At 40.8% G+C, this 15,161-nt stretch overlaps 1 protein-coding gene across 1 annotated transcript in view; it reads left to right on the forward strand.

The window, feature by feature from the left end:
* NR3C2 (nuclear receptor subfamily 3 group C member 2) overlaps positions 1 to 15,161 on the forward strand; it is a 377,156-nt gene that overhangs the window by 287,739 nt on the left and 74,256 nt on the right. Inside the window, exon 5 of the mRNA XM_032633341.1 lies at positions 13,203 to 13,541. Within this exon, the coding sequence (XP_032489232.1) occupies positions 13,203 to 13,541 (339 nt within the window). The remainder of the gene's footprint in view (positions 1 to 13,202; positions 13,542 to 15,161) is intronic.

The raw sequence follows: 15,161 nt of genomic DNA on the forward strand, positions 1-15,161 counted from the left end.
GAAGGGAAACCTATCTTTGGAACAGAAGTAGAATTTTAATAGGAAAATGGAGAACCGTATGTGAGAAGAAATAAATAACTGTTTTTGTTTAATCTCTTTATTATAAATGTGACGTTACTTTAAAAATAGTGACTTAAATGTGAATTGCGACCCCAAAGAAAAACTTGCAGAAATGGCCCAGTTATCCGTCCTTCTTGAACTACTTAAATCCTCTCCAGAAGACAGCTCATCTTCCAGCTTTGATGGAGAAGGGCCAACTCGTTTCCATCCAGGTCTGTGGTTCAGTCTCATATGTGAAAGAAAAATACAGGCGATAAGGAATCACTGAAAATAAAAGGACATTTAATATTTCCTTCTTCTAAAAGTTTCTTTTTAACGAGTTACCATCGTATTCACAACTTTCTTAAATTCTTCCTTGGACTTTTTTTTTTTTTAATGCAGCTAAATGCTATAAATTTGAAGAGTCCTTTGCAACCTAAATGGAAAGCATATTCTTTTAAAGATGCTTTTGTTCAGCCTGCTGTGCTGAGCTAGGTTTGAGAGAGTCACCAAAAGCTTTGGAATTTACACTGTGGCAGAATACCAAAGGAAAAAAGAGCAGTTTGTCTTCTCAACAGAGCTGAGAGGTCAGACCTGGGCGTCGGCCCTACCCTGGCATGGCTCCGCTCGCCACCAGGCAGCTGAGAGGCCTCCTCTCCAGCAGTGACCTATACCTGCCAACACCAGACATCACCAGAGGGCCTCAGGATGTTCCAGCACGAACCCTGTGTGCAGAGAAAGGCTGGAATGAAAACACGAGAAGCGAATGCAAGAGAATCACTTATTCAAAAAAGGCCATTTAGTATGGTTCAGCCTGAATCCTGAAGCGATCCCAGCCTAGAAAAATATTTTTTTTTCAAGTCCATTGGCTACTATTAATTCTTAATTTCAACTCATTCTCATGATGTCAGTGGAATAAAACGTGGAGTAATATTTATTGAAAATGCATAAAAGCTATCAACATTGACGTTTGTTTTCTTTTTCCTCAGGCCTATTTAATTTTTGCCCCCAACTTAAGCGGGAGCCTGTTAACTCATTAACATGTCCTCATTCTACTCATTCTTTTTTATATTAGCATTAGCTTCTAACATGAGGATTTTTTTCAAATTCTGCTGGCCAGCTTTGTCTTGCATTTGTAAAATGTTCTTAATACTAGAGTGATAGTATTTAGAAATACAGAATATTTTCTGTGTTATACCAGTTGTGAAAAATTGTGAAAAATGTCCTTGTATCAATTCATGGGATAATTATTTTACATCTGGTTTTCTGCTTCACCAGTTCATTTTCTTCCGAAGCAATTTCAATCATTTTTAATCATTCAGTTATAATCTCAACATTGGTAGTCTCAACTAAAGCCTCGTTGGTTTACTTTTCAGCTAAATAAAGTAAAGCATTACTTAAAATTTGATTAAAATTAAGGTGATTGTATACAGAAAATGCTGTTAAATAAAAGCTTTTGAAAGAATAATTATAATGTGGCTCTAAGTAATTATTTTATAGGAAGAATGAGCTAAGGGAGATGAAATACTTTGAAGAAAATTGGTACTGGAGATAAAACTGTTCTATATCTGTATATTTTTTCATTTCACTGCATGGTTTTTATGTCTTATGTACACAAATACTAATCATTTAAAATTTTCTGAAATTGAATTTAGGAAAATTCCTTGGTTGCTTTAGAATTCTCAGACACTTCCAAATTGTAATGTCAATTGTAAGGCTACAGTTAAAGGGACCAAGCTGAGGAAACCATTGCAGTGAAGTAGCAACAAATGCTAAGAGGAAAGAACAGGGTAATTGAAACATATGTAAAAAATAATGTGCAGACAAACAGGAATGCGTTACATTTTGTATGTTCTTTGAGAGGTTATGAAAGAAGTCTTCGGTTGAAATTTTTGTAAAGGAAAATGGCATTACCCAGTGTAAATACCCTCATCATACATCTGTTGGGTAAACTCTTATTTTTCTGTACATAATATTTCTTAAGGTAGATTTTGCTTAGCTGACTTGCCAGTGTGAGGAGGTCTGCTCGGGACCATTCTTCTGGGTGTTCTGCCCAGCGTGTGCGCTAGCATCTGACCAGCTCTTTTTGGCCTGAGCCTATGGAGAATCACGCCAGGACTGGGGAAGACACAGTAAATTAAGCTGGGTGCCATAATCTATTTCCAGGTCACTGCCTTTTGCCTCTTTATCATACCTTATTCACCGCTTGACCTTGTTAGAACAGTCATGTTTCTTCATAAAATATTCTTAATGAGACTATTTACCTTGCATATCCAGTGAGATCATCCTTCATGTAATAAGTTCTCTGCTCAAACATATGCCAAGAAGGCGGCTCTTGCAGCTATTAAAGAGTGAACTTTTTAACTGAGAGAAGGACCTTTTGCTGGACAGCCCTAGCTATCACAGTGCTCTTTTTCTTATTTTAAGTAGATTGTAAAACTAGAAGGAGCTTTTCTGTCTTCTTTTTGCTTATCTGCTTGTGTTTTGTTTTACATTTACACAGATATCAATCTTGAGCACAGCATCATTATTCCCAAAGAATAAGAATTTACAAAAGCAAATATATTATCTGTATTTTCTAAAGAATGCTCATTTGATTTAAAAAATATATTTATTCAAACTCAGAACTCAGCTATCAGTTGCAGTGGAGCTTAGGAACCTTATTTTTTTTACCTAAGAATTCTGCTTTACTGGTGATGCAGAAATAAAATAAGATCATACGTGAAGTTTAGCTGAACTAATACTTATAAGAGATGACATTTGGGTTCGTACATTGATTAATCCATCTCTACTAACCATTTCAATATTCTTGAACATAAGAACTTGATTTTTTTTTTTGTGGTACACGGGCCTCTCACTGTTGTGGCCTCTCCCGTTGCGGAGCACAGGCTCCGGACGCGCAGGCTCAGCGGCCATGGCTCACGGGCCCAGCCGCTCCACGGCATGTGGGATCTTCCCAGACCAGGGCACGAACCCGTGTCCCTGGCATCGGCAGGCGGACTCTCAACCACTGCACCACCAGGGAAGCCCAGAACTTAATTTTTAATCAGAAGGAGGAAGTTCTTCCCCCAATAAGTCCTGTTTTTTAGTACAGACTGGTTTGATTTCTGCCTGCTTTGATTTCTCCTGCCATCAGAGTTAAGGTGTCAAAACAAGGAGCAAAAGCAAAGAGACTGTCTCATCTGCTACAGCAACAGCCCCGGAGTACACAGGGGTTGACTGTCCTACACAGGGGTTGACTGTCCTGCCCAGGGAATTAGGAGAGAAAGCATCCTGTGTATTGGTACCGGTTCTTCTGTGTCTCCCATTAAAAAAGGCTGCTGATCTTGTTACTAGAGGTGATCCAATGGCAACCTCGCTGATAATCTAGAAAAGTCATTAGGGCTCTGGGTCCTTTTCATACCCCTTTGACCTCCTGATTTGATGCACTCTGCACATGTGATGGGGTTTCTCTGTTCTCTTTCTCTATGCCCTGACAAAAACTCACTTTCTCCTAACTGCAGACCATCCTTGTGACCCCGTACAAACCACTTTACCCCTGTGTACAGTGGTGCTAACAATAGTACCTACCCACAGGGCACTTAAGAGGACCTAATAGGATAACATTTTTAAAAGATGCTATCATGCTGGACATACAGATTCTCAATTAATGATAGCCTTTACTATGAACTGTTTTCCCCACTTCAAAAAAAAATTAGGTAACCTCAGGATTAGGAGAAACCACAGAGCCCATTTTCAGTACAGACCTGAGTTCTGTACCTTAAGTGGTAAAATTAAAAAAAAAAAAAAGTTGGGGGGGGCATGTGAACTCTGGGGATAGGGTAAAAGGGAACATATAGAACTTTAGGAGTTTCTTCCATGGCAGTGGATGTTCTCCCAAGCCTGCGTTCAGTGATCACAGTATTTGCCCTTGGAGTATATTTTGGAAAACTATTTCTAAAATTATCTCTTACCACACGTACAAGTGTAAGGGATTTCTTCCTGTTTTTTTTTTTATTTTTTTTTTTTTAAACATCTTTATTGGGGTATAATTGCTTTACAATGGTGTGTTAGTTTCTGCTTTATAACAAAGTGAATCGGCTATACATATACATATGTTCCCATATGTCTTCCCTCTTGCGTCTCCCTCCCTCCCACTCTCCCCATCCCCCCCCTCCAGGCTGTCACAAAGCACCGAGCTAATATCCCTGTGCCTTGCGGCTGCTTCCCCCTAGCTGTCTACCTTACTACGTTTGTTATTTCCTGTTTTTGAGACAAATATGAGCCAGAGAAGTTCCACTCAGACACATGGAAGGCTGGAATGTACATTGGAGGTCATATTTCCTTGCCTTGTAGGGCTACCGGGTCTCGATAACTCATTTCATCGTCCTCCTCCTGCGCGGCAGAATTGCACTCAGGCAAGCAGGGAACCTGCCTACCTATTACTTTAGAGTTTTTAGAAAAGAATATTACATGTTCTTGGCGGTCATGCATTCCAGGCTCTCTCCATAACACATTCCAGAAAACTTGCAAGAATTTCTCCTAATGGCTCATCTAAATCCCTGCTTCTGCCCTTTAAACCCTTTAGATCTTATCTTGACCTCAGTAGAAATAGAAAATAGATGCTCACTGTGATTTGGAAAAGGCTTGTCAAGTTTTTGAAATTGCTATTTGGTTTCTCATATCCCTCACTTTCTACTCTAGAATAACTCAATCCCTGTCTTTTTTCACTTATTTTTTTTTCCCCCATAAACATTTTTGGTCCAAAGCTTTGGGGATGGAGCGTTCGTCATTTCGTTGCTCCCTTCTGATACTCCCTGGAGGTGTATATCAGCCCAACAGTGGCAAGGCCCAGGTAGGGGGTGTTCCGTGTAGTAAACCCACTGCCCAGCCCACCTGGCCGTGGGATGCTGGCTGCTGCCCTTGCCCCACCACTGCCCGCGGTTCTTTAGAAGTGATGTCCAAGGGAGTTCTGGAATTACAGTGGCTCAGCCCACTGCCACTCAGTCCAGTGGCATTCTCTCTTGTTTAAACCAGCAAAGGTTTCAACAGAAGAAAGCACTGGAAACTTTCTCCATTACCCAGAGGCTATCACCAAGAGGCCATTTCTCAAGACATTGTGTCCTCTTCTTCTGAGTTTCTTACTTGGTTTAACGCAGTCCCAGCCTGGCCAGACCTCAAAGACATACTGCCTCACCTTTAAAACTCTGTCCGGAGCTGGAACCCTCCCCCTGACACATCCTCCCATGTACAGACGTTCCTGAGTCTGACCGACAGTTAAAAGAAAAAAAGGGAGGAGAAAATGTTGCTAAGTATTAGAGGAGAAAAAAAGAATCTAATTACAGAAAAATATAAATGCCATAAAAACATTTATGTTAATCAGCCATCTAGCCCAAGAAGTATCTCCTAGGCAGCTGCTGGCTTTGCCCCTTTCTGAATCCCTGTCTCCAGCAGGGAAGGTATCAGAATATGTCACTGGGGATTGTCTTCCAGAACCTTGTCACTGTCTCTGCAAAATCAGCAGACCCCTATTCTGTCTCCCTCAGATTCCCTTGAGTCTCTGTTCACATTTAGCTTCTGGTCTGAGGGACTCTCCTCTCGGGGCGGGGGGGGTGGGGGTGGGGTCAGTGGTGCTTAACATTGGGTGGATGCCCACACAGGGAAGTGACCGCTCCACGTGGGCCCTCAGTGTCATTTGAATCACACCAAAAGCAAACCAGGGCACAGTGGGAATTAACACAGAGGGATACAGGAAAGTGGAGGCGCTCATAGAAAGATAAACCAACATCTTCCTGCCATTGTTCACTCACCACATACATAGTCCGGAACACTGACCCCAAACTTGTCATAGCCTATTTTATAACCCTGATTGCTTTCTTATGTATTGATCCAACTTCCGCAAGGTTGTAAGCTCTTGTCTGGGCTCAGGTCATCTTATTCAGCATTGCACTGCTCATAAAACCAGGGCACTTTCTACACAATGGGTGAATATTCGTTACTTGCTAAGTAGTAGATAAATGTATTCTATAACAGTAGCAACAAAATTATGTTTGTTATAGCTGTAGAGATATCTATGGTTACATTACATTAAAGTATGTAATCTGTGGAGCTATAGAGATATCTATGGTTACATTACATTAAAATGTAATCTGTGGAGATCCACTAATCTGGAATGTCTTTTTCCCCCCAGATTTATTGGGGTTATGATTGACAAAAAATGATACATATTTAACGTGAACAACGTGGTATTGTGATATCAATATGCCTATGTAATGATTACCACAATCGCGCTAATTAACATCCGCATTACCTCATACAGTTAACGCGCGTGTGTGTGGGTATGTGTGTGTGTGTGTGTGTGTGTGTCTGTCGTGTGGAATGTCTTAAAGTGGTCCAAAGTTGGGTCTGAGTTTGCCTTAGCATGGTTTTTATACTAATAAAATCAATAATGCCTGTTCACTTGTTAAATTATGTATATTAACGTGAGAATGTTTAGATATACTTTTTAAGACACCCAGTATTCAAGTTCTATAACCACTCAAGGAGATTTATTAAACAATTGGAATGCCACTTATTATCAATTGAGAGGCTAATTATTTATTCATAAAGCAATGTGCCCCTGACCCTCACCCCAAATCTCTTAGTGTGTATGGCTTTGAGAACCACAGATGTTCTTTTTCCTATTAGTAAACATGAGAGAGGTTTTGCTGCAAAGCCAGTTAAATCTGTAGGAAGGTGGCATTCCTTCCTCTGATCTCATGACACAGAAATACTTGGTTGTTCCGCTAACTCTCGGTGTGTTCCTCCCCTGGCAGGAGAAGGGGAGAAGTCGTGCAGATAAAGGGGATGAGGAAAATAGGAAAGCATGATTAGGAGGAGAGTGGCAAGAGAAATGGTCTATGAAAGAAAGAGAATGGGGTGGATGCTCTTATTGTCCTGTGGTTGGTTTTTTTTTTTGTTTTTTGCGGTACGCGGGCCTCTCACTGTTGTGGCCTCTCCCGTTGCTGAGCGCAGGCTCCGGATGCGCAGGCTCAGCAGCCATGGTGCACGGGCCCAGCCGCTCCGCGGCATGTGGGATCCTCCCAGACCGGGGCACGAACCCGTGTCCCCTGCATCGGCAGGCGGACTCTCAACCACTGCGCCAGCAGGGAAGCCCTGTCCTGTGGGTTTAAACCAGTAATTACATTTGGCCTGGAACAGAAAAATACATGTTTTCATATAACCTCAATATATCCTCTCTAATATTTACTGCCAAGACCTAAAATTTCAAGACATGACACTGAGCATTTCTAAAATGACAGAATTCTCACTCTACATCTTTCCAGTGAAATGTTATGGTTGAAAAAGCTGCCCATCAGTCTTTTAAATTAAAGGTTTATTTATTTATTTTTTTTTTGCGGTACGCGGGCCTCTAACCGTTGTGGCCTCTCCCGTTGCGGAGCACAGGCTCTGGACGCGCAGGCTCAGCGGCCATGGCTCACGGGGCCAGCCGCTCCGCGGCATGTAGGATCTTCCCGGACCGGGGCACGAACCCGTGTCCCCTGCATCGGCAAGCGGACTCTCAACCACTGCGCCACGAGGGAAGCCCCCCATCAGTCTTTTATTCTACTCCAGATGGAAAAAAAAAAAAAAAAGACCTTGTCCCAATGACCCATCTCCAAGTCTAAAGAATCTATAATTTGAACACAGTTGAGAAAGATAGTGATCAAAGTACCAGGAGAATCCCGTGCATCTCATCATTTTACTGGGGGATGCAGAAGCGGTGTCTGTCATTCCCAGCCGGCCGTCATTCTACCACACTGGCAGTTTGTCCAAAGGGTATGTAGCAGACCAGGTTGGCCTCAGGAGACAGAGCAAACCAAAAAGCAAGTCGGGCCATGTTTCAGGACCTTTCTGAATCCTGAGACCCCACTGGGAATTTTCCACAATTTTTATAGGGTCCCACCAGACGCTTCCTGCTTGCTGTCCAGCTTATAATTCTGGATAAGAAGCAGGTCCTTCCCATTGCACAACTCCTGGGGGAGCAATTCATGGGGAATCTATAGTGTTCTTTCCCCCGGCAGTGCCAGGAGAAAGTGGCTGCTAAGATGCTGCTAGTAATTAAGGACTTGGCACCTGGGGGCAGTTGCTAAGCATATACTGTTACTATAACATCCAGGTAGAACAAGTGAAATTCTTCTAGGCTCACGTGGGACTGGGAGACATTCACAGTCATATTAATACACACCACACACACACACACACACACACACACACACACACACACACACCCTGCAACTGTGGCTGGCAGGTGAGGAATGAATTGTGTCTGGGCCACAAGGGAACATGTGTTCCCAAGCCCAAAGGCCATTAACTCCATGTTAATTTAGTAAGGTGGTAGGTAGTGATAAGACCCCTAATTTATGTTCACGGATGCTTTGGGTAATGGAAACATGCTCATTAAGTATCTTTGGCCAGAGATTTTCCTGTGTAATTAGCACACATCTTAATTATACACTTGGATTTGAAGCTGGTGCTAATCTTAAAGTACTAAAAACCAAATTAGATAAAGAGAAAAGGATTAAAAGAGAGACTGCATAGCACAGAGGTTAAGAGTGTGGGCTCTGAGCCATGGCCCAGTTCAAAAACTAGCCCTGGTGTTTACCAGCCCTGCAACCTTGAAGAAGTACTTCCTGTCTCTCTGCATCTGTAAAATGGAAATAACATTGCCTAATCGTAGGGTCATGGTGAGCATCGGAAGGCTTAAGACCACTAGAAATTGTTTTGAACTGTGCTTGGCACATAAGTGCTCCGTAAATTGAGCTTATTATTATTTTAGTTGTGGCATTTTCAGAGTAATAACTCTGCAGGTGGATCATTACACAGTAGAAATTTTGAAAAGGCATAATAACAATTCAGAAATTTTATCCTAAAATGTCAAACTTGCCTACATTTCCTACACAGAAGTAAATTAATAATTTACTTTTAATTTAATTTATTAATAATTTACATTTACATATGTAATAGTTTGTTAAAATGTGTTACAGTTTGAAAATGAAGTGTCAGTAAACATTTATTGAGTACCCATAAGGGTCATGGAAAGTGATGTTATAGGAGCACGTCAGACATTAGCAGCTTTCAGGGGCTTTAATTTTAGAAGGCGGCGTGTGTTAGAAAGAGTATAAAATTTTCAAGCATTTTAGAAGGGCTGCTTTGGGTAATATGATTGTTATGTAACTGTACTCTTTTAGAAAAAGATGCAGGATGAATACACTTGGCTGAAGAATCTGCACACCGAAAATGTTTATTTTCTTGAACTATTTAAGGACCTATAAATAAATACTCAATTCCAGTGTCCCTCATGTATTCATAAAATTACACCATAAAATTAAATGTAACTGAAATGCTGAACATAATATCGATAATCTGCTCAATCAGTTGTGCTACAGGCCACAGCCTTGTGTATCAGTGCTAGAGAAAATATTAAGCATTCTTCTTCATGATATTTCATAGCATTGGCCTTAAATCAGCCATGAGAATAGACACAGCATTACAGACCAAAGGCCTAAAACAAGTGTGAATTTTATAATTAACTTGCAAGCAAATAGCATTTTTAATAAAATTTGAGAATATCACCCTTGTCTATTTCTCATCAATCAAATGATGGTTATCATCAGATGTAGTCTTATAAAGGATAAGGACATTTTAATGAACGGGAATAGTTTTAATATCTGCAAAATTATGTGAAAGAATGGAAGTAGCATTGAAGCGCTATTTCAGATCTTAGTAATAATCTTCAACATTGTTTTTAGTTTTCTTACCTGTTGAGTCCTCTGTGAGATAGGAGAGGGAAACACTATCATTCTCATTTTTCGGATGAATCACTTGAGGCTTAGAGACAAGTTTATGTGACACAGAGGCAGTTAGTCCCAAGTATCTGATTCCCCAAATGACTAATCTGTGCTATCGAGGATCTTCTCAAACTCTTATAGATACAGTCATCCATTGACCAGCATTGGGGATTATCTGCATGTTTGATTCTTTTCTTCTCCTTCTCTGTTTTGCCTAGTTTTTGAGGCATTTAGTGATTATTTTTTTCTTTGGTTCGTTCACTCATTCATTCATCAGAAGCATCTTGGTCCCCTACTGTATGCTCAGCACTGCTGAGCAGTACTTTGTCAGCCACTCTCCATTAGCATACTACATGAATAGGATACATCCGCTTTTCATTCAGACAGTTCTAAAACTCAGGTTTTTCTGCCTCTTTCATTGAAGGAGACAGTCCATGAGAAATGAAATGATCTGAAATAATTGAAATTTTTTAATTGTTTTGCTAATTTCAAACTTCTTAAAGCTAGGAATTGTATCTTGTTCATCTCTTAAGCCCGATTCCAGTATTTTATGAATGTGTGGCAGGTATGTCTGTTGTTGGATAGGGGCTTGTCTTTTATCTGAATCAGTGTTTCTGTGATGCAAGTGGTAAATGTAATATTAATGGCCATACTTACAAGCATGAATGGTTATTTTGAAAATCAAATTAATCGGTGTGGCATAGCCCTACTCTGTGTTAAATTCGTATCCTGTAAGTTTCTCACACATGTTAGAGCTAAGTTGAAGGTGTCTGGTACTTCAAGAATTTTAAAATAAATTCCTCAATAGAACGGAAAACCTTACAATTGCAAAGTAAATTATTACCATAGCTCTAAGCTCAGTTTGGCACATCTGAGCTTTCTCTATCCTTTATCCATTTATTCATTCATTCACCCATCTTCCTCATTATCTATCCATCTCCCCATTAACCCCACCCACCTGCCATCCATTCCGCAGTCCTCACATCTACCTCCCAATTCTCCCTTCCACCTCCCCAGTCTTTCTTTCCCCGTATCTATTGTAAGAACCCTCAAGAGAGATGTGAATGAAAAGCAGTTGCTGTTACACTATTTACAGTAGCCAAGACATAGAAACAACCTAAATGTCCATCGATAGATGAATAGATAAAGACATGGTACATATATACAATGGAATATTACTCAGCTATAAAAACAAATGAAATAATTCCATTTGCAGCAACATGGGTGGACCTAGAGGTTATCATACTAAACAAAGTAAGTCAGAAAGAGAAAGACAAATACCATATGATATCACTTATATGTAGAATCTAAAATGCGACACAAACGAACCTATGAAACAGAAGCAGACTCACAGACATAGAGAACAGACTTGTGGTTGCCGACGGGGAGGGGGGATAGGGGAGGGAAGGATTGGGAGTTTGGGGTTAGCAGGTGCAGACTATTGTATATAGGATGGATAAACCACAAGGTCTTACTGTTTAGCATAGGGAACTATATTCAATATCCTGTGATAAACCATAATGGAAAAGAATATGAAAATATATATATATATGTATAACTGAGTCACTGCTGTACAGCAGAAATTAATACAACATTGTAAATCAACTATACTTCAATAAAATTTGTTTAAAAGCAGTTGCTATTAAAGTTAATACTGATTCTTTGGTTTTATGATGAACACACTATTTATTGTCCAAAACGTGGTACTTTTAGGAGTAAACAGGGCACTTACTAATAAGCATGCTGGGAAACAAGCATAAACCAGGACTGTTCTGGGTAAATCAGAATATGGTCACTTGTAATACATTCTACTAAAATTCTAAAGTGGTATTCTTGTACCGTATTGTGATATCTTTTACTTATAGGCTATATGACATGTGAAATGTTTATTTATAGTAAAAATATAGAGTAGGAGAGATTTTTAAGGATTGTGTAATGGTATAACTCACACCTGAATTTTTTAATAGCATTAATTCCTGTACGTTTACTGGTTAGTGCCCCAATTTGGAATCATCCAGATATTTCATTTCTTCCCTTCTGTTGCCTTTCTTTGGGGTTGATTAGCTCGCATTCATTCAGTGGAAATCGGTAAGTCACTTTGTGTAGGCATAGCATTTACCAAGGTGCCATGGGGGCTGTAAAAGAAGAGGAACACCCCATCTTTGCGCCTCAGCAGTTCACAGTATAGCCGGGGACATCGGTGGGTCTAACAGCACAAAATAACTACTCTGAGTAAAGCAAGTGGTTGCACGTGGACCACAGCAGGAAGAGTAAGTGGTAGAGAAGCACCAGAGAGGAATAAGTAAAGGGCCGGAGAAAGCTAATTAGAGGGAGCAGAGACAGCACTAAGGTAATATAAGCTCAATGGGGCGAGTCTAGCCCTTGTTGCCAACTCTTCGGTGGGTAATAGGTGGGAATTATTGGCTTATATAAGATTTAGTTGAGGCATATGTAACTTATTAGCATCTGAAATAATTTATCCTTCCTCTGAGCTCTTAACTCTATTTTACATATACTAGCTGTGTAGTCTTGGACAGATTTCTTGACCCTTCTGGTCTGCTTCCTCTTTATAGAATGAGAATCGTAATACTACCTAGTCATAAAATTGTTAACGTGGTTAATTTATAAAAAGCACTTAGGACAGTGTCTGGTATCAGAAAACTATTGAAAAGGGGCTGTTCCTACTAGTATAGCAAGACATCCTTAGAGGAAAAGTACGCTTTAATCAATATAAGTCAATATTTGCTTGCAATTTACCTCATGTAAGGTATGCCAAACATAATCTTTCTTTAATTCCTTTTTTTTGGTGTGGTGCCACTTACTGATTTATTTATTTAATTCCAGTTTTCCTGAGATGATAATTGACCTACAGCACTGTATTAAAGTGTACAGCATAACGATTTGACTTACATACGATATGAAATGATTATCCCAATCAGATTCGTGAACGTTCGGCATCTCATGGGTACAAAATGAAAGAAATAGAATTTTTTTTTTCTTGTGATGCAAACTCTTAAGATTTACTCTTAACATTTGTATATAACATACAAAAGTGTTGTGCTGGGCTTCCCTGGTGGCGCAGTGGTTGAGAGTCTGCCTGCTGATGCGGGGTACACGGGTTCGTGCCCCGGTCTGGGAAGATCCCACATGCCGCGAAGCGGCTGGGCCCGTGAGCCGTGGCTGCTGAGCTTGCGCGCCCGGAGCCTGTGCTCCGCAACAGGAGAGGCCACAACAGTGAGAGGCCCACGTACCACAAAAAAAAAAAAAAAAAAAAGTGTTGTGCTTTAGACGGTATTTATCATGCCAAACATAATCTTAATTTGCCCTGTTTATAATTTTTTTTTTTTTTTACAGCTCGAAAGTCCAAGAAGTTGGGGAAGTTAAAAGGGATTCACGAGGAACAGTCACAGCAGCCTCCACCTCCCCCCCCACAGAGCCCAGAGGAAGGAACTACGTACATTGCACCTGCACAAGAGCCGTCCGTCAACTCAGCGCTGGTTCCTCAACTCTCCACAATTTCCCGAGCGCTCACACCTTCCCCTTCCATGGTCCTTGAAACCATCGAACCCGAGATTGTGTATGCAGGCTATGACAACTCCAAACCAGATACAGCCGAAAATCTGCTCTCCACCCTAAACCGCTTAGCAGGCAAACAGATGATCCAAGTCGTGAAGTGGGCGAAGGTAATTCCAGGTAGGATGGCCTCGCGTTTCAGGGTCTGCGTCCTGAACTAGGCACGTCAGGGCAACAGAGCGTACCGTGTGCAACAGTGCGATTGAGTTTGCTTTCTGTTCGATCCCGACAGCCAGTTTTTTACTCGATGTCAAATGAATCAAGTGTGTAGAAGAAAAATCTGGTGAATATGCTCATTTCTCTTGAGAAGTTAGAGTTAAGGGTTCTATTGTTAATAGAACAATAGAACATTGTTCTATTGTTCTGTTAATAGAACATACCCATTTCTTATGTTGAGGATTGAAATGGAAAGTTTCATTCCAGTAATATTAATAAGGCAAAACACATTCTAGTTGCCAAAGCAAGAATTAAGCCCATTATTAGCAGCTCGTAGCCAGGGCTACTCTAAGCCCTAGACCAGGTAAATCAAGACATATATGCACTACTATATATAAAATAGATAACTAATAAGGACCTGCTGTATAGCACAGGGAACTCTACTCAATACTCTGTAATGGCCTATATGGGAAAAGAATCTAAAAAAGAGTGGAGGGCCTCCCTGGTGGCGCAGTGGTTGAGAGTCTGCCTGCCGATGCGGGGGACACGGGTTCGTGCCCCTGTCCGGGAAGATCCCACATGTCGCGGAGCGGCTGGGCCCGTGAGCCATGGCCGCTGAGCCTGCGCGTCCGGAGCCTGTGCTCCGCAACGGGAGAGGCCACAGCAGTGAGAGGCCTGCGTACCGAAGAAAACAAATAAAATTAAAAAATTAAAAAGAGTGGATATATGTATAACTGATTCACTTTGCTGTACAGCAGAAACCAACACAATATTATAAATCAACGATACTCCAATAAAAATTAATTTAAAAAAAAAGACCTCTCAGATAGGCTGTAGGGGCCTCTGAAAGAGTCTTTCTGAAAATATCTTACCTCCATAACCCTTTAATTTGTCCTTGAAATTCCTACTTTAGTCAGTTTTATGCTGTAGCATTTTATTAATAAGGCTCCTATTAATCTACAGAAACATTGCTCAGAATTGTGATCACATTGTCCCAGTTCATTAATCCCAAGCAGTTTCTTAGATGCCCTGTGGTCAACCAGCAGCCGTAAGACAAAAGTCTGGGGAAAGCTCTGATGACTGACTCTTTGAAGGGGAGCTTGCCCAGCTGAAACTATATACAAACAGAAGAATACCCTGGTGCCCCTGGGAGTACAGAGGGTGAGAAAAGAAACAAAAGAAGGGCCTGAGGCCCAGAAAGGAAGACTGTGGGTAAGGCAGGACAGCATCAAGGATGCTTATTCTGCCTCAGAAGTCTGTTGAAGTCTGGCATTATCCCAGCCTAGGGGAAGCTAGGAATAAGACTTTTTCAATCACTGCAAACTCATGTAAAGTAAAATCTTCCACCAGTATTGCAGATATGCGAGAGTTGATGTCATGAAATTATCTTTTATCTTGTATTTTGAAGTTATTCATTGTGAGTAGGATGAAGCAAGTGGTACAGATGAATACAAATTCTTTCAGTCTAACTAAGGGTTGTAGACCACTGTCCACAGTGAAACTCCCAGAACATCTTAGTTTTTTTTGCCTTGGCAGTTTACCCTCATTGACAGTTTAAGGTGGATTTAACATTAAATGTTGAAC

The sequence above is a fragment of the Phocoena sinus genome, chromosome 5 (assembly GCF_008692025.1).
Source record: "Phocoena sinus isolate mPhoSin1 chromosome 5, mPhoSin1.pri, whole genome shotgun sequence".
Classification (NCBI taxonomy): Eukaryota; Metazoa; Chordata; class Mammalia; order Artiodactyla; family Phocoenidae; genus Phocoena; species Phocoena sinus.